Here is a 25,281-nt window from a genome sequence, read left to right as displayed (position 1 = left end):
TCAAAGAAGTAATAGGATATTTTGGCTTGAAGCAAAGGCGAAGGCTGTGGTTCAGCTGGTACGTGCAAGAGGTGTATCAGGTTAGCACAATCCAGAATTACTGCTGCCTCTTTCTTAACAGGTTGTGCTTATGGCAGCTTTGTCACAGTTCCAGAGGGGCATTCCCAGGTGCTCTAACACAAGAATATTCTGCAATTGTCCACTGTGTCATTCTTTGTGTATTCCCTGAAAAATTGCTCCTGGAGTAACGGGAGCGCATCATTAAACTCACACGCCTAGGAAGAAAGGTGGAGGACAACAGATATATTTCTTTGAAGCGATGGCACAAGCGGTGCTAGAAAAATAAGCTGTTACATATCTCAGGAACCCTGATCACTGTATGATTAAACACCCTAATGCTATAAAAGAAAAGCGTTGGCAAAGCAGTAAGTTTTCACTTTGGTAAGAGAAAAAAATGCAATTTTTCAATAAAGCATGATGAAAGACTTCATACCGCTGTAACATCACGGGCACGGTACATTTTTAATGACTTGAGATCATTTTATTTTCAGGATTGTTTACGGCGGGGCGCCGGGCACCCTCCAGCACGGCAGGAGGAGCCCCGCAGCCGCTCTCCCCTCCCGTGACGGCCAGACACAGCTCCCCCCAGGCTCGGCGGCCTGACTCCCGCCGCGCAGCCTCCCCCGCTTCCCCCCCGGCCGCTCGGGCCCTACCGTCTGCTGGGGGCGGCGGCCTGCCCGCCATCACCCCCCGCTCCCATCACCCGGCAGGCACCGGCAGCGCTCCGGCCGGCGGCCCTGCACCTCCTCGGCGGCCTCCCCGCCTCCAGCCACCCGCCGCGCCCGGGGCGGCCCACGGGGTCTGAGGTCGCCATGACGCGTTTCCGTGGCGGCCGTTAACGGCCGTCGGCGGCGGGACTACAGGCCCCAGCGGGCCGCGCGCCCGCCATGGCGGCGGTGGAGGCTGCGGGGCAGGCGCCCGACTATGAGGCGGCGGAGCTGTACACCCGCGCCTTCCACCTCGGCACCCTCGGCCGCTGCTGGCGGCAGCAGCTGGGGCCGGCCGACCTCTCGCTGGCGGCGGAGGCGGCAGCGGCCGAGGCGGCGGTAGCGGCGGAGCTGGGCTGCGCGGAGGAGACGGTGGCCGAGCTGCGGGCCGTTTGCAGGTGGCGGCCGGGCCGGCGGGCGGGGGGTGGAGGGGCGCTCCTGGCGGGGCTGCTTAGCCCAAGGAAGGGCTGGAACCACCTGGTATCTCCAGGCGGGGATTTGCGGCCCTAGAGGGAAGCTGTCGGCCTTGCTGGGTGGCGGGGAGGGGGAGGCCGCCCCGGGCCGGGGGTGCAGCCGTTCCTCAAGGGAGGCGGGAGGTGCCCGGGCAAAACCATTCCTGAATTGCCTCTCCTGGGTCTGTGCCACCTGGGGTTTTTATCTCCCGGGTAAATAGGCAACAGAGAAGGAAAACAGCGTTCTTTAGGAGGGTTGGTGCTCCACTGGCGGAAGTTTTATGTTATGGCCTTGAATTCATGAACAAACAGTGCTGTGCAGCATCTTCATCAATGATTTAGAGAGTGGGATCAAGTGCACCCTCAGCAAGTTTGCTGACAACACTAAGCTGAGTGGTGCGGTCGATGTGCCAGAGGGATGGGATGTCATCCAGAGGGACCTGGACAAGCTAGAGAGGTGGGCCCAAGCAAACCTCATGAAGTTCAACAAGGCCAAGTGCAAAGTCCTACACTTGGATTGGGACAGTCCTCATTATCAATACAGGCTGGGGGATGATGTGATAGAGAGCAGCCCTGTGGAAAAGGACTTGGGGGTACTCGTGGATGAAAAGCTGGACATGAGCCAACAATGTGCGCTTGCAGCCCAGAAGGGCAATCGCATCCTGGGCTGCATCAGAAGAACCATGTCCAGCAGATCCAGAGAGGTGATTCTCCCCCTCTACTCTGCTCTTGTGAGACCCCACCTGGAGTACTGTCTCCAGCTGTGGAGCCCACAGCACAAGAAGGACATGGACCTGTTCATTGGGTCCAGAGGAGGGCCACAAAGATGATCAGAGGGCTGGAGCACCTCTTCTGCGAAGACACGCTGAGAGAGGTGGGGTTGTTCAGCCTGGAGAAGAAAGGCTCTGGGGAGACCTTATAGTGGCCTTCCAGTACCTGAAGGGGGCCTACAGGAAAGCTGGGGAGGGGCTGTTTGCAAGGGCGTGTAGCAATAGGACGAGGGGCAATGGTTTTAAACTAGAGCAGGGTAGGTTTAGATTAGACCTAAAGTTCTTTACTGTGAGGGTGGTGAGACACTGGAACAGGTTGCCCAGAGAGGTGGTGGAGGTCCCATTCCTGGAGACATTCAAGGCCAGGCGTGATGAGGCTCTGAGCAACCTGATCTAGTTAAAGAAGTCCCTGCTTGCTGTGGGGGGGTTGGACTAGGTGACCTTTCAAGGTCCCTTCCAACCCAACACATTCTATGATTAACTTCCCAAGTTAATTAAGTAAATACTTAGCTACATATTACTCGTTAGGTAAAACTTAAGGTATCTGAACGTGTATGTAGTTTTAGGAGGCCCCAGTTGCAAAATGAAAGGCATGCCTTATATGAAGAAAAAGAGCCAGGCAGCTGGTTTTTGTGAACATCATTTAGATGAGATCCGACAACATACATTGACTGTTGAGCTTGTTGGGATCCTTAGCCTCTGGTTTGTCAAGGCTGGTTGGTGGTGAAGGCAAAGTTATGCAAGTGCTTCTTTGTGCGAGGGATAGTGCTGTTTGCCCCAGCAGCTGGGGTGGCACTGGGGCTGGGAAAGAAGAAATGTTCTCTTGTTTTGCACTGGTAACTTCACTTACATTTGCAGACCAATGAATTGCAAACTTGTGTTGAAAGAGGAAGAGAACCATCTAGGGGTTGCGGCAGCGGGGTCTAACATGCTAAAGCTGGAAGGCTTTCAGGTCACATGAATAGTGAGAATTGTCTCTCACCTGTAGAAAAGGCATGATTTCAGACTAATTCCTGCAGAAAACATCACAGTTGATGGTTTGTAGCTCATCGGTAAGGAAGATGTCACATGACAGAGTTCTCCTGCTATCTGTGTAGCAACTTTAGCAGAACTTGTGCAAGTTCTGTCCTTCAGTTACTGTTTCTTCAAAGACACAGAAGTATTTATGAGCCATTTCAAATGCAAGATGGAGATTATTCACTTTCATACACTGAATAGAATGAACATAATCTCGGATGTGACGCAGAAGGCATAATTTGTTAAGTGTAGCTAGAATTGCACTATATATTGAGCTCTTCTTGATGGCTTTTCCTTCGGTGCTCCGCATGCAAGATGCATATGAAAAAATGCAGGGGGTATGTCAGGAGCATGCTCTTCTAATGTTTTCAGAGTTATATGCCAAATTAGGGGGATAACATGACAGCAAGCCCCAAAATTTTAAAAAAGGCTTTATTGAGACACTGCCAGCTATTCTAACTTTTTCTAATGCTAACTTAGCTAAAACAATGCATTGCTTCAGCTGTCATAGTTCTGGTCACTAGGATAGTTTTTTACCATTACTAGGCTTAGTAAAAGTAGAGACTGACGTTTGTATTAAAAAAGTATTAAAAACATATTAAAAACGTGTATTCTGGTGTGGCAGCAACTGTGGGAAATACTCTGCAAGTTTTCCCAGGGCAGAGGTAGTCTTTGGTTGCTCCTGTGCTGTGGCTTGTTCTCTGGGTAACCCTGTTGCTTGAGCCTGTCTGTTGCTGTCTTCATTTGAATTCCAAGCATATTTTCTATGCTTTATTTATTTTTCCCTTCATTGATTCTGCTTTTTCTTCTCTTCTGCTTTCTTCAGTCTACAACTGCTACACTTCACCTGCTGTCTGAGTTTGCTGGTGATACAGAGCAGTGCTGTCTGCTGCTGACTGTGCTGTGGAAAGTGGTGCTGTGTAGGGAGAAGGTTTGGGAAAGAAAAAAAGGACAGGCAGTCTGTGAAGGGGAGGGAACAGATCATCTGGCAGCTGCTTGTTGGCTTTGCAGGAGAATGAAGATAAACCTGCGCATCCTGGTGTGACCTTTCCCCTGTGCAGGCTGGAAATCCCAATCCCTAATCTCCATGTGCTTTTCCTTTTAAATTAAATAGTCCTAGCCTCTTGAGTCTCTCCTTAACATTGGCCAACCTCAAATCTCAACCTCTGATCACTTTCACTCGCCTGCTCTGAGCTGTTTGTATTCTTCCCTTGAGAAGAGCTGAAAACACTGGGCTGCACCAGGATCTGTTCTGTGGTGCTTTGGGGTCACACTGTCGTAAATACGGTTTTCTCGGCACTGAAATGAACACATCCTGCATATAAACACAGATTTTTTTCTGGCTGTGAACTACTTGTAAGGGGACTTCTGACAAGTTAAGGAGATTTTCTTTGGGCAGAAGTCAGATGGGAAGACGTGGATACTCCGCCTATATCTATTTTTAAAATAGTAATAGGTTAAGAGAATCTTTCATAGACTCAGGATGAAATTTTTCAATATCCATAGTTAAATCTTTTTTAGCATATAGTGACATAGTGTACTTTTAAGTATTCTTGATGATTTAGAGTCTCCTGGTGAGGAGAAATGGTGTAATGTTTAAATGCGGTTTAATTCTGTGCATTTCAGTGTGTGTGGTTGATTTTTTTTTTCTATTTTTTTTCTGTAATACATTCCTGCAAACAATGCAGGAAAGAAAAATCCATCTTCACTGACTTGAATTTGACTTAGTAAAGGTGCTTTGCATACTGCAAGTTGTACGCAGATAGTTGTTACACAGATTGCCTGGGTTTTCATCAGATTTTAAACAGCTGTAAAAATGGTGTTCATAGCTAGGAGATTCCATCATTAGTTCTCTTAAATGACCAAGGCGTCAGAAGGGTAAGGTTTTAAGTTTTGAACAAACACCTTAGCAGTCTGTGAGCAAAGAGGTTTACCTTGGGATTCATTATTTTTTAGTTTTGAGTGACTGAAGTACTTGAATGTTGGAGATGCTAAATTATGTTATTCTGTTTTGCCTTCTGGGTGATTTGTTGTGTGCATGTAGGGCAGGCTAAGATTCAAATCAATGTGGATTTTCGGTAGGTCAAGGAAGGTGAGGCTTGCAGATACCTTATTCCACTTCAGCCCTAATTCACCTTCTTGTTTTATTAGGAGGGGTATTTGTAAATATCTCTAGGGATGTGTTATAAAGCTGCATTAAGCTAGCATTAGCGTCTTAACATATTAGTATTTAGCGTCTTGTAGTATTAGTGTCTCAAAGGTGATGAAAGTACTGCCCTTAAAATGTATGCAATATAAGCACTGTATCTGCTTGCTATGAAATTATCAGGCAAAATACTAAAGCATCTTCTAATTTCTAGAACTGAGAAAGCTCGTGCTACAGGAATATTCTGAGAAAAGTAAAGTCACGGTGATTAAAGCCTTCACTGATTGTCTGTTTCCGTGTCCAACTTTCCACGGACTTGCCTTTGGCCTTTTTATTTCTAGCCACCTTAAAATATCTTTCTAGGGGACATAAATTTCATGTAACACTTTTCATGCTTTTTTCAAGCGAGACCTTCAACTATTGTTCCTCAAGACTCTCCTGCAGTTCACCTCAGTGTCCATTAAACATTATGGCCAGTGTTTTCCCCTCTACCATAACTGAGTGCAGTGAGTGTATTTGTCTTGCATGTAGGGAATATTCTGCGTGGGGATGTGGTGGAATCCTGTGCTTGTGGCTGTCAGGAGTGAGGTGTGTGCCTGGTGCACACTTCTGTTGTTTGCACTTTGATCTCTTAGGTGTATGACACTACTTAGCTTTCATTTCTGGAGGGATTAGCATATATTCTACATTTGTAAAGCCTAGTTTCCCCAGGAGCATGGACCAAATATTAGCGATGTGGTTCAGCTGGCTGCAGTGGAGTTACCCAGAAGGAGGTGCAGCATGGCCTGTGTAAAAGGCCATACAGCAAAGCCTTTCAAGGCTTCAGTGCATGCGATACAATGACATATGTCATGAATTGTTAGTCTAACTGAAAAATCTGAAAAAGGTGCTCTGCGTGTAACATTCCTTTAGAAATTGAGGGTTTCTGACTTTCCAGGACTGAGAAGTGGTGGTGTCTGGGCTTGCAAGGGTCCGTGGAACTTGTCAAGGATTCAGTGTCAGTTTCTCTTTGTACTAGGTACCTTTCTGTCCTTAAAAGGAAAAAGGGGAAGCAGTTTACCTGCCAGCTATTTTACACACTGTCTGCTTGGAGATGTTTTCTGGGGAACGTTCGTTTTTTTTTCCTGCAGCAGGCAATTAGTGGGCATAGTGTGGATACCAGAGCCCTAGTGTGGATCCCTGGCCTAGAACTGTGTGAGTGAAGGAAATAAAAGTATTGTTGGTGAGTTCTGACACTGTATGTATGAATAGAAGGGAAATGGGAAACTGTCACTTTTGATGTAGGTGAAACTTCACAGTGGTAGGTAATAGACGTTTTTGCATCTTGCAAATAACATGTGTGGTGTTTAAAGAGTAAAATACACAGTCATTTCTTAAAAATGTCAGATCTTCAAGTGACCCGGGGCATTTTAGTGAATGGGGTCACAGGAAGACTTAGATAAATAGTCTGGTCATGCAGGTAGGTTGTCTGTTCCACACGAGGGTCAGTTGTGAGTTCCTTTACCTCTCAGGGGCTATACATTTCTTCATTAGGTGGGCTATTCATAACACTAATCTACATTGAATGGAGAACAGCCCCATCTAAACGGCTAATGCTTGCTCTGTGTTCTCCAAAGTGCCGTTCTTCTCCTTTATGTTAGTTAAATTACTACTCCCCAGCGGTGGTTCCGTCTGCACTTGATACAGGATTTACTCAGTTGTCTCTGCTGCCACTTCCTCAAGTGGGAACCTAAGGGTAAGGTTTATTCTCTTTTCAGGAGGTTGTAACTAATTCCTGCATAGTTTATTTTAAAATGGTGCTTCTGAAGGAATCCCCCTTTCTCAGTAACTTGAAAAGAATGGGTTTCTGTTTGGGACGAAATTTGTAAGACAGGAAGGTTAAAACTCTTTGTGTGCTGCTAGATGGTAAGAAACTAACTTGACAATAGTAAATTCAAATTATCTTTAATACAGAGTGACTTTATTGGGTCGTCAGCACTAGGCCATCTACCCCCAGCCAAAATTTTGTGTCTGACTCTTGCTTATGGTTAGCTGATACAAGTTTATTCCAGACTTCTATTTCTCAATTACTGTATACTCCTGTCCAGTTCCACTCTAAAGGCTTATTCATTACTGCAGTGATAGTATTACTTAGCTAAGTATTGTTGACATGGGGAACATTATCAGACTATGGGGAACATTATCAGATTATAATGAAAAAGAATAGAATCAAATCATAAATTACATCGAGAATAAATGGTACACTCCAAAAATTTTTCCTGGACTTTACCAATGGTAAAGAGCACAAGAGTTTGCTGGGATTCAAACTGCCCATGGACTTGGGCGGTGGACTTAGGCAGTGTTACAAACCCTGATGTTACGTGGTCTGCAAACAGTACAGAGACAAAAGAGATCAAGTCTGATTCAAAGCAGGTGATATTACTCTGTTTTAAATAGTGTTTTCTCAGACTTTTTTAAAGTTAGATAAAATTCTTTTGTGGTTAATACAAAATTATTACTGTCTTTGAGTCAGCATTATTCTATAGGTTTCTAAAACGGTAATTGACACTGTTAGCCCCTATTATAGTGTTAGCCCCTATTATAGTGTCTAATCTGGTGCCTTCAGGTGGATCGTTTGGTCTGTTTGCGGAATGGCGTGGGGGAACTTTATATTATAAAACTGTGGCAGGAGAGCGGATATGGTATTCCATAAGGTTCACTTATTTTTAGCGTGTTTATGAGAAATTACATCTTCATTTATGTTATGAAAACCTAACATTTGTATGATCAGTTTAAATCATTGCTGCAGCCAAAAACAGTTCCGCCTTTCCTTCCCACATCCTGCAGTGACTTCTTCTGCAGCAGAAAACTATGGTTAGCTTTACTTTGGTTTCTGTGCGAATACAAGAAGAGTGAGGCTGAAAAGGGTTTGCGGATGGCAAGAAGGATACAAGGAAGAATGGGCCTGTCACTTCTAGCAGAAGTGTTGTCTTACACCCACTGGAAGAAGTGTGGCATAAAGTAATGCCTTAAAACAGCAATGACAGCTCATGTAAATGTGGTGGCTCGCCCAGGTTCATACCTATGGGGGTGTGTGTTAGCTTTACCGTATAAGTTGATGATTCCTTTTGGTTGAATCTGTTTTGCGATGTGTCATCAGAAAATCAGAGTAGGTGGATAACATTTGAAAAAGTCAAGTGGTGTTTTTAGTTTATAGTAAGTATTGGACACACATTTTGAATGGGGCTTGTTAAACTTCTCTAGACAGCTATGCTGCATTAGGCAGAATGCAAAATAAAGATAAAATTTACCCAGTCTCTGTGAAAGCCAGGTATAAACTCCAGGACTCTTTGTCTTCTGGTTCTTTATCTTAACAACAGTACTGCCCTTTTACCCTGAATTAGGCTATACAAACTATATCTTGTTTATTCACATTTTGCTTTCTTTGTTCCTTTTAAGAATAGCTCAACTGATTTTTCATTATGAAGTAAGTATGAAAAAATGTATAATAGTTATTTTCTTTGTTGCTCTAGCATTGATATGTTAATGTCTTCTGATAAAGAAAAGGACCCAGATGTTATTCCTGAAGATAGCAGTCTGCAAACTCTTCGGTATGTCATTATGGTACACTCACAGTATGCTGATATGGGGTGGGGTGGCAAACAAGCACGCACAAAAGCCTGGCTGGCTGCTTGTTCTTTTTCCCGGCGGTGGTGCACTTTCTGAAGCAGAAATACCCCAGGGCAGAAACACCAGCTAATGACAGGGTAATTGGTATGAGCCTCTGCTTGAATGCTATTATGAATTTTTTATTAACATACACAGAATATGCCATCTTTCTTATTGGATTAATTTAGGATTTCTGCACCTAGGTACTTTTGGATTAGCGCCTAAATTTTGAGCGTGCAGGGCACTTCTCATAATCACATGTAGGGAGTTTCTCCAAAGCGTTGTGAAATAGATCTGTAGCTCTTACCTCTAGTAACCCACAGTCACAGCCAAAATGTAAGTACTGAAGTTGTAGCCAGATACCTCTTTATCTGAACCCACTCCTTATACAATTCTATAAAGATACTACTGGTGCATATCTATGAATATACTACTAGTGGATTTCAGAGGTTGGGTAATATGTGTTAAGTTTCTATCAGTTAGTGAACTTTGAATTCGACCAGTTCAGGCCTTTGCTGTACTTGAATTTCAGTTTGAGTAGTTTCAGTCTTAACACAAGAAATGTGTTAAGGTTGTGATCAGTGTTAAGTCCAATTGTTACTGAAAACCTTCAGGAAGGTCTGGAGGGTAAATAGACTTGTCCCAGAAGTTAAAAAGGATTTGGTATTCATGCAGTGGTTAAATACATGTATTTTAGTAGCTATTCTATGTATGATACTCTTCCTTCATCAAATGATATTGAAGTTGTTTTGGGAAAAGTATCGATCTCATGGGGTTAATGATATTTGTGGTTTTTTTCTTGAACATGAATTGAGTTTCTCTGAAGTGGGAGGGATAGTTGAAACAGGTTCCTCAAAGGTACCAAAGTGTTCTTTCTAGGAAAGCCTCTTCAAACCACATGTAATTTGCAGATTAGGGGACAGAAAAACACAGTCTGAAATCCACAAGCCGGCCTGTGGTTTTATGGGTGTCAGGAGACTAGGCTATTGTAAGTTAGTCTGTCATATTAAGACGGCCAGAAGTCCGTCTCCTTGAAAGCTGTACTGTAGTAGCTTGTGTCATGTAAAAATACACCTAGAGATTCTGCATGGAAGTTGCTGAATGAAATTTTGTCCTGTGTTCCTGCCCCGCAGAATTAGAAAGAAGGCATTAGACAGGAGAGAAGAAACAATCCTTGTGGATCGGGCTTGCAGACAAGAAACTCTCGCCTATGAGATGGTAAGTTCCCCGTCATCTCGTAGGATCTCAAGAGTTCAGCACAGCCAAAATCTAATTTCTGGTTGCTTTTTTTTTTTTTGATCACTGTGAATCTCTATGCACTTTAAATGTTTGCAGATATGAGTTTGCAGGTAATGATTAAAGACATTTTATAGAAAGCTAGGACAGGAACTCTACTCTTACAGTTTGTTACTACCGGATGTAGTGAGGAGGAGCTCCAGCTCATTACCACTTTTACTTGGTTGCTACTAAAGCATTGTGTAGGAGATCAAGTGTACTGAGCCTCATGTGAACTTATTTCAGAACTAGACAAAATGCATGAAGTTTTTGCTCCATGGACTCTAAGCTTTAGTGTGCAACTGACTGTGAGCTAGTTTATGTAGGGCTTAAAGAGGAAGACTAAAGAGGAGCATGGTGGCATAAAGTTCCTAATTCTGAGCTTTGTAACCCAAGTTTCTCAGCCATTCTGAGTTGGCAAGAACCAGGAGTGTAGTGATCAGCTCCTCATAAGCCATCTTGGAACTCCTTTAACTATGCTTAGTACTTCTTTTTTTAATTTTTCCTGTTTAGGACTTCAATGGTTGTGAAGAAATCTTAAAGTTCATAAATTCTGCAGTGCTGTAGTCCGTGGCTTGAACAAGCAAGCCACAAACTACTGTAAAAATTAGGGATGGAGGTATAGTGAGGAAGGAGCCTAACTTGTGACTGTTGAACATTTTTTCCCCTTGAAGTTTCCTTGTCTGTCATGAGTGATCTTGTTTCAACTGCCCAGAGGCCCAGGCGCATGACTTATCAGTTGAGATGCAACAGCCGTGTTGGACTCTTAGGCTAGGGTATATCTGAGAAAATATTTGCAATAGAAATCTTCATAAAGAGTTTCAATGAGTTGTATCTTATTTCGGTTCCTTTAAGTAAGCTGTGGTAACTGGTTTCTGTGTTAGAGCTAGGGGAGCATGGTGTCCTAGAGCAGGATGAGTGCAATAAGAAACATGAGTTTGGAATGTGTCATGTGAAGAAGGAAGGTGCAAGGGACAGAGCACAAGTGTCTCTGAACTGAAGTCTCACAGCAGTCCATGCTTCTGTTATTAAATCTAAAGAACACTTTGTGCTGGTATGAAGTGTTTGTGCCATCGGTATTCTCTTTTGATTTGTTGAAAAAGGAGGAAACTGACTGCCACAGAAAAGTGCCCTCCCTCATTCTCACATCTGGGCTACATCTTAAGCACAAAGTAGGATGGAAATGTGGAAATGCTTCCATTTCTTTTCTAAAACTTAGTAATGTGGCAAGGGCAGTGCTGGATTTTGACTTTGGATTTTGGAGAAATTGAGACCTTAGCTATGTCAAGCTTCCCAAATAAGAGGAAGTGTTGCACTAATTTTGATTTTCATATACTTCATCCTATGGCTGGTTTCTAGGTCAGTCTTTCTCAAGTTGAGCGTTGCAATCCCCTTTGACACATGAAAGCATTCAAAGAGCATTTCAAAGCATTAAGCAATGGAAGTTGGTAGCAGCTGGGTTCCATGAGGGCAGAGTGGCAGCAGGCTTTAATTCCTTTATGCAGGGCCTCTCAATAGCCAAGGAGTACCCAACAATCTCGTACTTACTGAAAGGATCTCAGCTTCTCCAGAACTGAGAAATGAAGGAAAATGCTTGAAGTCAGTAATTACAGCAGTTTCTCACCTTTCCATCTTGGAGGAAGTAGTCTGTTATCAATTCAGTAGGCTGCACAGTTATAAACAAGTTACAGTTAGAACAGCATTTCTCAAACTTTTATCCAGGGGCTATGATATATAAGTGATTGCCAATATAATAAATATATATATATGTATCTTGATTTTTCCAGGAGTCCCATGCAATTGGAAAGAGGCCAGAAAATCCAACAGATCTAGTTGAGGAGGGAGAACTGCTTTTAACTCTGAACATCTTCTATCCTGTCATATTTCAGAAGGTTGGTACTAAATTCTCTAGGTTGTATTCTGATGTCTCTTCCCTACCTGGATAATACCTTGCTTTCCCAAGCAGTTAAAATCAGTGAGTCCACTGAGGAGCTGAGGCAAAATGCTGTTAAAAATCTCGTACAGAGAAATAATGTGCCATATGCTGACAAGTGATTTTTATTTGAAGCTTGTATGTGCTTTTCTTCATAGCATAAAGATCACAAACCATATCAGACAGTCCTTGTACTGGGCAGCCAGAAGCTCACCGAGCTGAGAGACTCTATTTCCTGCGTCAGTGACCTCCAGATAGGTGGTGAGTTCAGCAGTCAGCCAGATCAAGCACCAGAGCACATCAGCAAGGTAAAACCTTCTATGTGGAACCCTCTACATGTGTAGGAGTTTTGAAAACCTACAGGAGAGAGGGAGGCAGAGTTCTGTTTTTTTTTTTTTTAGTTCAACACTAAATTCAGCTGCATTGGTTCTGCCTGCGGGTTGCACTGCCAATAAATACTTCCTGGTGGTGTTACCAAGCTGATTTATTTTGTGCAAAAATTTTGCACGCACATGTGAAGGGGACAGGACTGCAATAATTCTCTGTCATTTCAGCAAAAAGTATTTTGTGGTGTGGTCTATCCTGATCAGGTGTACTGGGTCTGGCTGGGATGGAGTTAACTTTCCCCACAGCAGCCCATGTAGTGTGGTGCTTTGCATTTTTGGCTAGACAGGGTTGATAACACACCAGTGTTTTGGCTATTACTGAGCAGTGCTTGCAGAGCCTCAAGGCTGTCTCTGCAGGGTCTCCCCAAAGCTGGTGTGCTGGGGGTGGGCAAAAGGCCGGAAGGGGACATAGCTGAGATAAACAGGGACATAGCTGAGATAAACAGGAACAGCTGACCCAAACTGACCAAAGGGACGTCCCAAGCCATGTGATGTCCTCAGCGATAAGAGCTGGAGGAAAGGAGGGTGAAGACCATTCATGGTTAAGGCATTTGTCTTCCGAAGCAACCACTACTCATGCTGAGGCCCTGAGGAAGTGGTTGGACATTGCCTGCTGGTGGGAAGTAGAGAATAAATCTCTCTTTGCTTTGTTTCTGTGTGTGGCCTTAGCTTTTCTCATTAAACTTTCTTTGTCTCAACCAACAAGCTTGCCCAACTGATTTTCTTCCCCCTGTCCTGTTGAGGAAGGGGAGTGAGAGAGCAACTGGGTGCAGGGTCTGGCAGTCAGCCAAGGTCAACACACTACATCTTGCTAATTTTTAAAATATTATTAAGCTTTTTTTAAGTCAGTGCTGTGCAGTTAGTTAATTTGTGCAATTTGGGCAATGATGCTTGTGTTCCAGTTCTGTGTGTAGAAATCCGTGACTGCTATGATGGGGATGGAAGTAAGAGAAGAGCACTAAAATAACCTGTAATGGCTTGAGAATAATATCAGCAGAGGAACTGCATAGCCAGCAATCATATAAGCCTCGTTGTCACATCAGCATCTAAAACCACTGCAGAGCTTTTTTTAGAAACCTGTAGAATGAGGTCTCTTAATATAATTTAGATACCTAAATTGCTTGGGTTTTGACATGTTCTTGTTTAAGGTGTTCAGTCTCTCATAACAGTAATGCAGACTTCTCTCTCTGTCTCTCTCTCAGGATCTCTACAAATCTGCTTTCTTTTATTTTGAAGGCATCTTTTATAATGATAAAAGATACCCAGAGTGCAGAGATCTGAGCAGGTACAGTATTTGTAGACATTGACTAAGGAAAATCTTAAGGTACAGGAAATTTATTTCGTTTATGATTTGTGCTGTGTTAAAGACTGGAATGTCTAGAGTATGAAGCTAGAATGGACTTCTCTTACTATCTTTCCATGTTGAATTGGTTTTTACATAGAAGTTTAAATTTACCTGCTCTACTTCTTTCCACTCACTTCCCTTCTGAAAAGGGCATGAATGCATTTTTTCCCTGCAAATCCCGGTTTGCTCTGTTGGGATGGCATTGCTGTGGAAGGTGACAGGTGCCAATCTGTACTGTGCCAAAATGCCCTCTCTAGTTGTCATGACCACCAAAAGACTTGCCTGTGAGGTAGAAGATGGGTCAGAAAGGCAAGAAGCTCAGCTGCGTGGAAGTCAGTTGTTCTGCTCAGTCTTGCAAATACGCTGAATGTCTTCATGGGAGAGTCAGCAAGGGGACTGTGTGACTGTTGGGAAAAGAAATCTGAGATGACATTGCCAAGAGTCCCAGGTGTCTCTTGTTTGGAACTGGAGCTTACACTGGTTGAGCACAAATAATATCCATTTAAACTACACATAGTAGTTTATTTTATGGAAGTATGGGGTTATTGACACACTAGTGAGATTTAGGAGATCAAGATATTAAAATGGATGGTATGGAAGAGCTGTGAGTTTGGACTCTGTTATGCCAGACTTGGTGTGTGACTTCAGAGAAGTTAATTATTTTGCACCTTCTCTTTCTGTCTGTGAGCAGCAATGATGTTCATGGAAGGGCTTGTGATAATATGTGCAGTTGTAGAAGTGAAATGCATTGTACGTAGGAGTGTGCTGAAAAGCCAAGAAATAATTGCAACAGTCACCAGTGCCCTTCCAGTGCTAAATTTTGGAAATGTAACTGTACAGTTGACAGCTTTGTGTTTCTCTTTGGCATAAACAAAAAAAGCTTTTTAATACTTTAAAACAAAGTTAGTGACCAAGGGAGCAAAAATGACCTGCTGGTAACTTGAATTATTAAAACGCTGATTTCCATCTTTTTAACCGTGTCCCAGTGAAGAATTTTGCATGTGCCTCAAGGTCTTCCTTTTCTGTGCATTCAGTGTATAGCATTGCTATGCTGATGACCTTTCTGTTTTCAGAACAATTATTGAGTGGTCAGAATCTCATGACAGAGGCTATGGAAATCTTCAGTCTGTTAAAATGGAGGACTACAGGTTTAATGATTTGTTCCTCAAAATTGGCTTTCCATACCTTTTCTGCCACCAAGGGGACTGTGAGCACATCATTATCATCACAGATATAAGGTAAGTTACTGCTCTTTGGGCGTCCTAAGGCAGTTGAAAGCAAGCCCTGTGTGGACATTAAATGTTTCAGACACTAAATGCTGAATATTTGTTAGACTAACTTTAAGATTATCCTGCCGCCTTCTGCAGGGCTTATTTAAGATTTTATTCCGTATGCACATGACTACCTCTGCAAGGCAGAAAGTAATCTCCCTTGCATTTTTTTTCTTTTAATAATTTGCCCACATAAAAAGACTGTTTTCTAACCAGCATGGCATGGCTGTTGTAGTGGCAGCCACAGTGAAAAGCTCTTCCTGTGCAGACCCAGCGTGTGGCAGATTTACATACTGATTCTGGAACACTGGGAGCAGAATGCTGTTAAAGACGCTGACGAGTCAACCGGACTTGTTAGTTTAGACTTGGTGCTAAGGGGCAGGAACTGAAAAGAGAACAGATGAATGGAAATAGTGGGCTGCAGTGGATAGGGAAGGGAGAGAAGGAGGTGGTGACGGTGGCTGTGAGGTGGCAACCACATCAACAGCAGAACTATTGTGTATACTCTGCCAGTGTATAATGTGTAGAGAGAGCACTCCTCTGATTGTCTGTAGTGGGTGACACATCATTTTCAGTTCCCAGAAGCCTGACGTACCTAAGCATTGTTAATAAATGGTGCCTCCCAAGAGGAATACAACCCAAAGAAGGGCATAGATGTTACAAGTAGATGATCTCAGGATAATGAGCCTCTAAACATTCATCTGGTGATGTTTTTGCCTATTAGTCTATGTAGGAGATAAAAGCTTTCAAAAGACGCTCTAAAGTGGGTGGTTTGAAAAATTCTGAGTTACTACACAAACTGAATTACTCCTGACCATAAAATCCACAGATGGTACAACTAGCCCTCTATCTCAAGGTCTTCTATCTGTGTTAAGAAATGCTAAGCATAGTTTACACAGGAATTTAAATCATTCTTTATCTTCAGTGTCCATGCTTATGTTCAGATAAATTCCAATGTGGCTGAGTCTTTATTGTTTTTTATGTATTTATTTATTTCCCTCAAGGCTCATTCATCACAATGACTGCCTGGACAGGAACCTCTATCCCTTGCTAATCAAGAAACACTGGTTATGTACCAGAAAATGCTTTGTGTGCAAAATGTATACAGCCAGGTATGCTACATTCTCAATCCTTTTATCTTGCCTTCTTAAATAAGTCTTTCTGGGTGCTGCTACTAACTTAAAAAAAAATAAAAATCAAAGCTCTGTATGTATTTGATAAGGTGCGTGAATAATCTTCATGCAAGTATTCTGAAATCTTACCCTTCAGGCAGTTGTCCTCTCTCTCCCTAGGAAAAGGCCTCCTGCAGGTAGTGTTCATATGGAGATGATGATTAAGGACGATCAAAAGAACTGAAATGATGAAGAGGTTAATTATTTGTCTCATGTTCTTTTCCATACATAGAGCTCGGCTCTTGATCAATTACTTTTGAAAATCTTACTTTTTGGGGAAAACGTTGCATTTTTCCCCAAACATGATTCAAAGAACAAGACATGATTCAAATTCATTTGCCAGAAGTCATACAGAGCTTTCATTAAATCTAGCATCTATGAAGAGGGACGTATGGACTGGTCCAACTTTAATATAGTAAAATCTAGAGATTTTTAAAAGGCATGTAGCTTTCCCCATAGGTAAACTCATAACCTCTACCTGAGAACTCTGTGCTGTGGAGCTGTACTTGAAGGAACTTTTTGTGATGCACAGATTTTCTGCAGTTAAGATAGCAGCAGGTGAATTCCGTACTCTTTATTATACAGTTTAGTGCTGTTTACTTAGACATGAGAAAGTTTTTCAGTAGACATAGTAGAAATTTCTCTAAAGAAGTTCTATAGGCTAGGCTAGGCTCCCTGATTTTGTAGGTCTGAATGGTTTATTTACAAAAATACCCACTGCTCAGTTTTTCCCCCAGGGCAGCTTACACTCTTAGCCTCAGTTTGACACAGCAGCTGTGTCCTTGTTTTCCTGCTTGTTTGGCCTTTGACTTCCCTGGAATCAGGCAAAGAGCCAATTCTGCTTGTGATGGGAGCCCATCCTAGTGTTCCTAGCAGAGCCCCGAGGATGCCTTCACAAGTGGCTATAATGTGTGAGGCATAAGGGGAGGTGGAGCCAAAGGGTCAATATGGGGGAAAGATGGGATGGGGAGGGCATTACCAGAGGTGATGTAAATGCATTAAATTAAAACCACGATTAAGCACTAAGCTTAAGTGGGGAGATGCTAAACCATGGATAGCAGAACTGCTTTGGCTGGCTGTCCTGCATGTTCTAATCTGTGCCGATAGCATCTTTAATCACTAGAGGCTTCGAGCTGTCATGGCCTCTGAGTGCTACCATAAATTAATTAATTTGGTGGCATGGCAGGCCCTCCTTGTACTCGCAGCAATGTTCACGTTAACTTCAGTGCTTGCTGGAGTGAGCGGCAATCCTCTCCTTGTCTTGTCTGCATCATCCAGGCCCTTCTTTTAGACTTTGTAACTGGATTTGGGTATTACTCAGAGTAGTTTGGGTCAGTCACATGTCTGCTCTGTATCACAGTTTATTACCTTAAGGGAAAATTAGATTTATCTTTTGTGACTTAAAATAGCCATAGGGTAGACAGAAGATTCCTATTAATTATTTTTTTTGTTATGCACTGTACCATCTACTCAGGTTTCAGGAGTTCCTCAGGAAATGCTGCTGTACTGATATAAGGTGGCAGCTGGGATTGACATGGAATGGGGCTGGAGTTTGGAAAAGTGCTGGATGCCTGGGGTGGGAGACAGGCAGTATAGGTAGTATCTGATCAGTATAGCATTAATACTGAAGTTTATTGCTGCCATCCCCACCTCTGAGTAAAATGTTGAGATGTTTGTCACAAATGTGTTGGATTCACATGGAAAAAACTTGTATTTTGTAATTTGCAGGTGGGTAACCAACAATGACAGTCTGGCACCAGAGGATCCTTGTTTCTTCTGTGATGTTTGTTTCCGGATGCTCCATTATGATGCAGAAGGCAATAAACTGGGGGAGTTTCTTGCATATCCTTATGTTGATCCTGGGATTTTCAACTGAAACTGACATGAGGCAGAATGAATTCAATGAACTATGTTGGTGAACCTGTTGCTCTGTCTGTTACAACCACCAGACACCTTGAATTTTGAGTGTACTACTGGGTTTTGGGTTACGCTTTTAATCCTCTCCCCTGAGGTGGAAGGATCCCTTGGAAATTCTGCCAGCTTGTTTGATGGCTCCTTATGCTGAATTCTAACATGGCAATTGGCAGGGGGGTCGTGTGGGTTTTGTTTTTTTTTTTCCTTTCTTTAGCAGCAGAAGGGAGTGGCCAAAATGTGAATTTACTCTTTCATTTAACTAGTTCTCCTTCCATATACTATCTTTCACCCAGCCCCTTACTTCTTTCCAGTAAAAAGTTATGGTCAAATATATATTTCAAAACTGCTGTCCCTGCAGATTAAGTAATTTTGCTAAGGCCAGTCCCATACTTCCAATAAGGCAAAGAGAAGCTGGCCACAATCCGGCTGTGGGAGTTGATCCTGTGCTTAACTACAAACAGAGAACTCCTCGTATTAGAAGCTGCTGTTTGTGTGTTCTGGTCTTATTTCGTATTGAATGGTTCAACTTAAATGACAAATGGAAAAAAATGGTTGCACTAAAATGTAATTTTTAAAGATGCTTTACTTCCCAAAATGTGTCACAGGACAGCTGGGTCTGGCCTTGATTTAGTGTTTTTTTCTGAATGATTCCTCTGAGTGGAATCCAGCAGTGCACTCAGCTGCGCATTCGTAGTTAAATTTCTATGACACCAGCTGGATATTTGTGTTTTGGATACTTGTCAAATGCTGTTAAGCATTTCAGTGAGCAAAACTTCCAACCATTTTTACTACTTCATGATGGAAAATGAGAAAATTATTTTTTTAATAATCCCTTGTCTGTGTATTTGGTATTTATGTCTTTTTTTGTCTCTTTTAAAACAAGAAATTTTTTTCATATAAATCCCTTTATATAATAAACTGGATATAAGCGTATGGAATTTAGAGATTATTTGAGTTTCATTTAAATGAAAATTTAAGGTTCCTGCCTGCTGACATGTGAAGACTTGCATGTGCACTTACCAGGGGAAGCAAAAAGGCCGGGGTTTTAAAAACTGTAGTTGAATCTGTTGAATCTAAAAAGCATTAACTTGAATCTGTGGTTGGCTTTTTGCTTTTTATCTTAAACACTTAATGAACTAGCAGTATGAACCCTTTGTAACTTATTTCAAACTTCCAAAAAGTCTTGGAGATTCTCTCCCTAATGACAGTTTTTGCCTTGCTGACAAGACGTCGATACAGAACGCTGTCGTGTGTTGAGGGAGAGGAGAGACCCCTCTGATTTTAGTGTTGGTGTGAAGTTTCAAAGGAAAATACTCTTTGTGTAGGCAGTGTCACTTTCAGCAGGATTGCACAGTATTTTAAGCTGTAGTAAACTTGACTCTTGAAGTAGGGATGCTACTACTGTCAAAGCTAACTCTGCTTTAAATTTTGTGCGTTAACTGAGGTTCTTTCTGCAAAAACAGTATCAGCCTTATTTCTTGGGAGACTGAAGTTTGAACTGCCTAGTCAGTTCTCAGCGCTCAGAAATTATATTTTTAAGAGACACAGCTCATGGACACTCGGGCATCTTTGAAGATGAGATGACCATTTCTATAGTCAGTGATGCTGTGAATTTAGGTTATTTCTGGTTTGTAAACAGGCAGCAAATTCAGGCAGTAAAAGCCCAAGCAGGTGAATGGAGACTTGCAGCATACAACTATGTGTTTACACTTGCAGCCCAGAAAGCCAACCCTATCCTGGGCTGCATCAAAAGAAGCGTGGCCAGCAGGTCGAGGGAGGTGATTCTGCCCCTCTACTCTGCTCTCTTGAAACCCCCGCTGGAGTACTGCGTCCAGCTCTGAAGTCTTCAGCACAGGAAGGACACGGACCTGCTTGAGTGGATCCAGCAGAGGGCTACAAAGATTAGCAGAAGGCTGGAGCACCCCTCCTGTGAGGACAGGCTGAGGGAGCTGGGACTGTTCAGCCTGGAGAAGGCTCCAGGGAGACCTTATAGCGGCCTTCCAGTACCTAAAGGGAGCCTATAGGAGAGATAGGGAAGGGCTTTTTATCAGAGAGTGGTGCGATAGGATGAGGGGTAATGGTTTTAAACTGAAAGAGGGGAGATTTAGATGAGATATCAGGAAGAAGTTCTTTACTGTGAGGGTGGTGAGACACTGGAACAGGTTGCCCAGGGAGGTGGCAGATGCCCCATCCCTGGAAGTGTTCAAGGCCAGGCTGGATGGGGCTTTGAGCAGCCTGGTCTAGTGGGAGGTGTCCCTGCCCAGGGCAGCAGGGTTGTAACTACATGATCTTTAAGGTCCCTTCCAACTGAAACCATTCTGTGATTCTATGAACCAGGGGCTTCATCTCTGCATCCATCCCATTTAACACTTTGATGTAGTGGCATGGTTCACCCATTATCTCTGAAACAGTTGTGAAAGACAGACGCATGTTAGCTCATCAATACTTGTGTGAAAACAAGGTGGATTTGACGTACTTGCTGAATACACAGTACCTCTTTGTTCGGTCAAAGGGGTTTTGCTACAAAGGAATGGTCAAAATCAGGAAATGCCTATGTGAGAATACACGTTTATTTTCAGTTAATATCTTTACAAAGAGACTTTTGAGGGTGAAAGTAGAACGTTAGTTTCCTAAGGCAATAAAATAGATTTTGTGCCTAGAAGTATGTAGAAATATGCAAAATCCAGTGCAGAGTAACTACCTGCATCTGGAAGATGAATGAGAAAGCTGCTGTTTGATGGCCTAGCTGTATGGCCATGCTTGTTAGTCTCTCCCCATAGCAGCAGGCTGTTGTGAAACACTAGAGTGCTGAAACTCAGGATCTCTGGCGGCCAAGCATCATGGTCATCTGCTGAGGACAATTTCATACTGGGAGCTGCCACGGCTATTGATCTTTCAGATTTAACCTGAGGTACTGTCTTGAAGATCTCAAAGCTATTCGGTTTTGCTAAGTAAACACCTTCCATTTCATTACAGAAGTACATACCCGTCATGCATATGAAAAGTTTCATAAGCAATTGTAGCGTGTAGTCATTACTTGTGTGTTTTTACCTTTGTGCAGGACATTGCTGTATTCAAAATCTTAACTATATTGCTGTCAGCTAAAACTTCTTTCTGTGCTGAGTTTTAACTTCCAGTAATCACATAAGTGGATTCTGCGTTGTAAATACAGGCTTCAATATTTAATCATTAAACTTTTTAAATGCCTGTGGCTTGTTACTTTAATTTCCCAAGGCAGCCAGTGTGTTACTACGAAGTGCTACTGTAACTGAGTGCCACTGTGTTTTGTGCAAAAAGTCATTTACCAGCGTGGAGGCCTTGCCCCAGGCACTTTTCACATCTCTTCCCCCTTTGCTTGCAACTTCGGGCAGGAAGGTCGGGTGAATTTGTAAATATGCACAAATCATGTTTTTAAATCAGTACAGATGCAGACGTGTGCATGTGCCTCTATCCATTGACATAAATGATAGCAGAGTAATACAGAATGGTAAAAAAACATTCACCATGATGGATTCTGGCAAAGTTACATTAAGAAAAAATAACTAGTGCAAACTAGCAAAGGTGACTAAACACAATTTGAACACAATAAACGTAATACTGCTTGCACAAGGAGTATCAGATACTTGAGTTCTGATTTCAGGCTTTTTATGCTTTTTTCTGTGCCTCTGGTCACTAGTGAGGAATTTTTTGTTGCTACTTAAACCATGGATGTGAAGAGGAGAGGTTATGCCTATGATCCTAAAACTGTTACGCAGTTTACTATTCTAGAATGAAAAAAAACCAAAAAACAAACAGCAAAAAGGCAGTGCTAAGGAAAAAAGTTTTCATCTCTTCAGAATTAGGAGATGGAGAATAAGGTGGAGTTAATTCATAGTAGTGCATGATTTCAGTGGGGAAAAAAACCCCAGCATTACTCTCAAGATAAATCTGTCACTTTCAGATTCCGTTAAAGAGGGAAGTTTGAAAGCAGTGCTGAAGTTAACTGACCTTCACCTGGCTGCGAGTGTTGAAGCTGCTTTTTCCTATTACTGAACATCTGGCTGCTTACCGTTACTGCAAGAGCAGAACTGCAAACAAAAGTAAAGATTGTAACAAGTTATTGAACTTGAAATAGGGAAAAGCTGAAAATACTGAAAAACTCTTCCTTGTTGAATGGGGTGAGTTAAGGTTTCAGAAGCCCTGGTCTCCACCAGGCTGTAATCGTGTTTTGCTGGTGCTGCCTTGAAGGTGACACAGTACAAGGTTATATGTACACCTGGAATACCATCACCTTCCCTGTCACAATCGCCCTAACAAGATTCTTAGGATATTAAACTCTAATTTCTAACCTGGCTGGCCTCTGTCAAATACCATTTTCCAGTCGCACACAAGTTGTTCCCAGTTCTGATGCAAGGCAAAGCACATGTTTCAAGACCAGTGTTTCTCTTAAAATTCAAGTTAGAAATCCCCAAGTTAATGCCAAGTCAATAAAATCAAAATAGTACTAAAATCAGACACTTTTTCCTATGAATGTTTTTGTCTATACAAGTTAGTATTAAGAAGCAGTCTCTTTATCAGTTTTAAATCTTTAATTTCAGAAATAGTTCAAGACAGTGTTTTCTAACCAGTGTGCATCAACAGCTTCTGCGAAAACACACTTCTTTCTAGTATACTTATTATACCAAAAGCATACCATAAAGTCACATTGCAGTAAATTGGCACAATGAGTTTTGCAAGAACAGAACTAAACTTGTTTAGAAAAAGTGATTAAGTATACTCGTACATTAACATTTTAATAGCTATAAAAATGCTGTTTTCAACTCCTACAAAACACAGTGAAAAGACATCCCCACAAGAGTTGAAAAACTATGCACAAACAGAGGTCAGTATCATAGGAAGAGAGTGGGCTTTATACAAATGAAGCAATTGGGCAGTTAAAAGTATTTACACTTTTTCCTGCTATTAGCTAGACATACGGTAGTCAGGTAAAAATATACTACAACTCTAAGTCCTGTAACATGTAAGCATTTGTCTTCTAGATGGAATTTTCTTATTTTGAAATGTGTTACCTGTTAATACTGGACAAAACTATTGGCAAAAGTGTTTAAATACTTTTAAAACAAGATTAAAAGGGCTCTTATTCCACAAATTTTAACTTCAAAATACTATGCTTATAAAATTATTTTAAACTTTCAGCAGTCGATAGATTTCAAATGCAAAACTTAACAATCCTCTTTAATTTGTATTTTAAAAAAAGACTCCAGTGGTATCATTTGCTTTCAAAGGCAGAATCTTTTGCTGGCTTTTCAAGCTCTCTCTCTTCACCACACGTCCTAGAAACAGAATAAAGCAACATTAATGACCAAATAAAAATGCAGAGAGCAAGACTTACTCCAGATGAATGCACACTGTCTGGAGTAAGCGATGCTGCTGTACATTCAGCAGAGCATGAAAGCTGGAGAACTGAAGCCGGTAGCAAGGTAGCAATGCCAGCTGTGTCTCCGTTCTTTCTCTGACTGGCAGCAAATGCAAAGCTGAGCTGGTAGCAATTAACATCACAGTAATGTATGTGACCAGCTGTAAACAGTGGTCATTCAGAAGTCAGTTTCTGTTCCATTCAGCCCTCCCTATACATAGGTAAAGTCACATTGCAGTAAATTGGCACAATGAGTTTTCCAAGAACTCATATACACAAGTTTCCCTCGTGTGTGCATCTATACAGCACAGGGAGTTCCCTCCCTGTACATACAGCCAAATGTGTGTCAGCTCAGGTGGAGAAGCACTCTGGCTTAGCACACCTTACCAGAAATGAGCCACTATGTGTCCCAAACACTAAGGTAACCTCAAGAAACAGTACATATTTTTACCAAACGAGAACAGAAAGATGTTCTTCAGTGCCAAGAAGTATTACGTTACACAACTTCTGTTTCCCAAATTTTCTGAAGTACACCTTCAGAAATGTAGATGTGTCTTGCCTCTAACTATCAAAGGGAGCAAAGTTTAGAACTGAATAGACAGCCTTATGCTTTGAGAGGTTTACAAATTAATTACTTAGAGTCAGTAGTGGGAACTGCAGGATGATTTGTTCACATTTTTTTGCTTACTAGTTTCTCACTTCTAAGAAACTGAATGTTGCAAATAAAAATTTATGAAAAAGACTGAATGAAAGGAAGTTTGTATGGTGGAGAGACACCAGTTTGCACCTTGCTTGAATTTAGAACGGTATGTGGAGGCATTTCTCAACATGCAAGGTAATTGCAGCAGGTATTATAAAACCTATTTATAGCTGTTAGATAATGATGAGTGTAAGTCCATAGAAATTGCTCCCAGGGAGCTGTATAAGTGTTTTTGTAAAGTGGTGTTGTTTCTTTGTTTAGGTAAGTCAAAGAATGTGTTAGAGTGCAGAGTTCAAGGCCATAGCAAACACCACACACACTTAAAGAGAGAAATATTTATTAGCAGAACATGACACCTCCACTAGCTCATTCATGGAAGATTTATTTGCGGGTTTTACAGATACAATCACAATTACTGAAGTATTAAAAATATAAATTGTCTTGCCTCAAAGTTGCATTTTGAGACACTCTTATATTCAATAGCCGTTTCCCAGCATGTTGCATAACTATCTGAATTATCTGCCTTAAATTTCTTTTGAACAGTGTCCATTGAGGTGTCATGCATGCACCCAAATCTTCTGAATTCTTTTAATCACACGTATAGAGGGCAATCTAACTGAGACTGTCTCTCTGCTACTCAAAAATATAAGTGCTGTCAGGTTCTCCAGAAAGAAGGAAAGGAGCAGGCCATGAAAAAATTCTACCTTGGAGGACCAGTTTAGTAGTCACTTATTTTTAAATACTTGGCCAAGTATATTCTGTTATTACTGAACTGCCTTGCTACTGATTTCAAGTAACTCAGGTGTTGTGATTTGGGCAAGTCACCTATTTAAGCCGTGTGCTGGGTTGTGTAACCTGTGTTTGGAACCTACACTTCTTGTTCCCGTAACATGTTCATTGTGTTCCCGTAACATGCAGCTTGTTCAGACCAAATGAGCACTTGGCACCACTGTCTGAAAACTCCCAAATGTCACTTCTGGAAGCTGTGTAATCAGAAGCCAATAATTCTAAAGCTACCTCTCAGCAAACATCAAATTCATTTTCATCTGAAGGGGTTTTTTTTGTTTTGTTGTTTAAGTTTACCTTATTG

The 25,281-nt window shown here is 42.0% G+C and overlaps 2 protein-coding genes across 6 annotated transcripts in view; one reads left to right on the top strand and one right to left on the bottom strand.

Annotated features, from left to right (window-relative positions):
• The first annotated feature begins 764 nt into the window (after positions 1–764).
• SNAPC3 (small nuclear RNA activating complex polypeptide 3) lies at positions 765–21,303 on the top strand. Its single transcript, XM_054184680.1, has 10 exons — positions 765–1,165; positions 8,665–8,742; positions 9,934–10,018; positions 11,863–11,967; positions 12,167–12,316; positions 13,597–13,679; positions 14,813–14,977; positions 16,015–16,122; positions 17,911–18,590; positions 19,749–21,303. The coding sequence occupies exons 1-9, from the start codon at positions 948–950 to the stop codon at positions 18,056–18,058; spliced, it is 1,140 nt and encodes a 379-aa protein (XP_054040655.1). The 5' UTR covers positions 765–947; the 3' UTR covers positions 18,059–18,590; positions 19,749–21,303.
• Positions 19,748–25,281, bottom strand: part of PSIP1 (PC4 and SRSF1 interacting protein 1) — a 44,821-nt gene continuing 39,287 nt past the window's right edge. For all 5 annotated transcript variants that reach the window (XM_054184677.1, XM_054184678.1, XM_054184673.1 and 2 more), the window contains one exon: positions 19,748–23,408. In XM_054184677.1, coding sequence (XP_054040652.1) covers positions 23,345–23,408 — 64 coding nt within the window. In that variant the 3' untranslated portion in view covers positions 19,748–23,344. The remainder of the gene's footprint in view (positions 23,409–25,281) is intronic.

Source organism: Rissa tridactyla, chromosome Z (genome assembly GCF_028500815.1).
Source record: "Rissa tridactyla isolate bRisTri1 chromosome Z, bRisTri1.patW.cur.20221130, whole genome shotgun sequence".
NCBI classification, from domain to species: Eukaryota; Metazoa; Chordata; class Aves; order Charadriiformes; family Laridae; genus Rissa; species Rissa tridactyla.
Note: the sequence above shows the minus strand (reverse complement) of the source record. Positions and strands in the feature narration are given on the sequence as shown.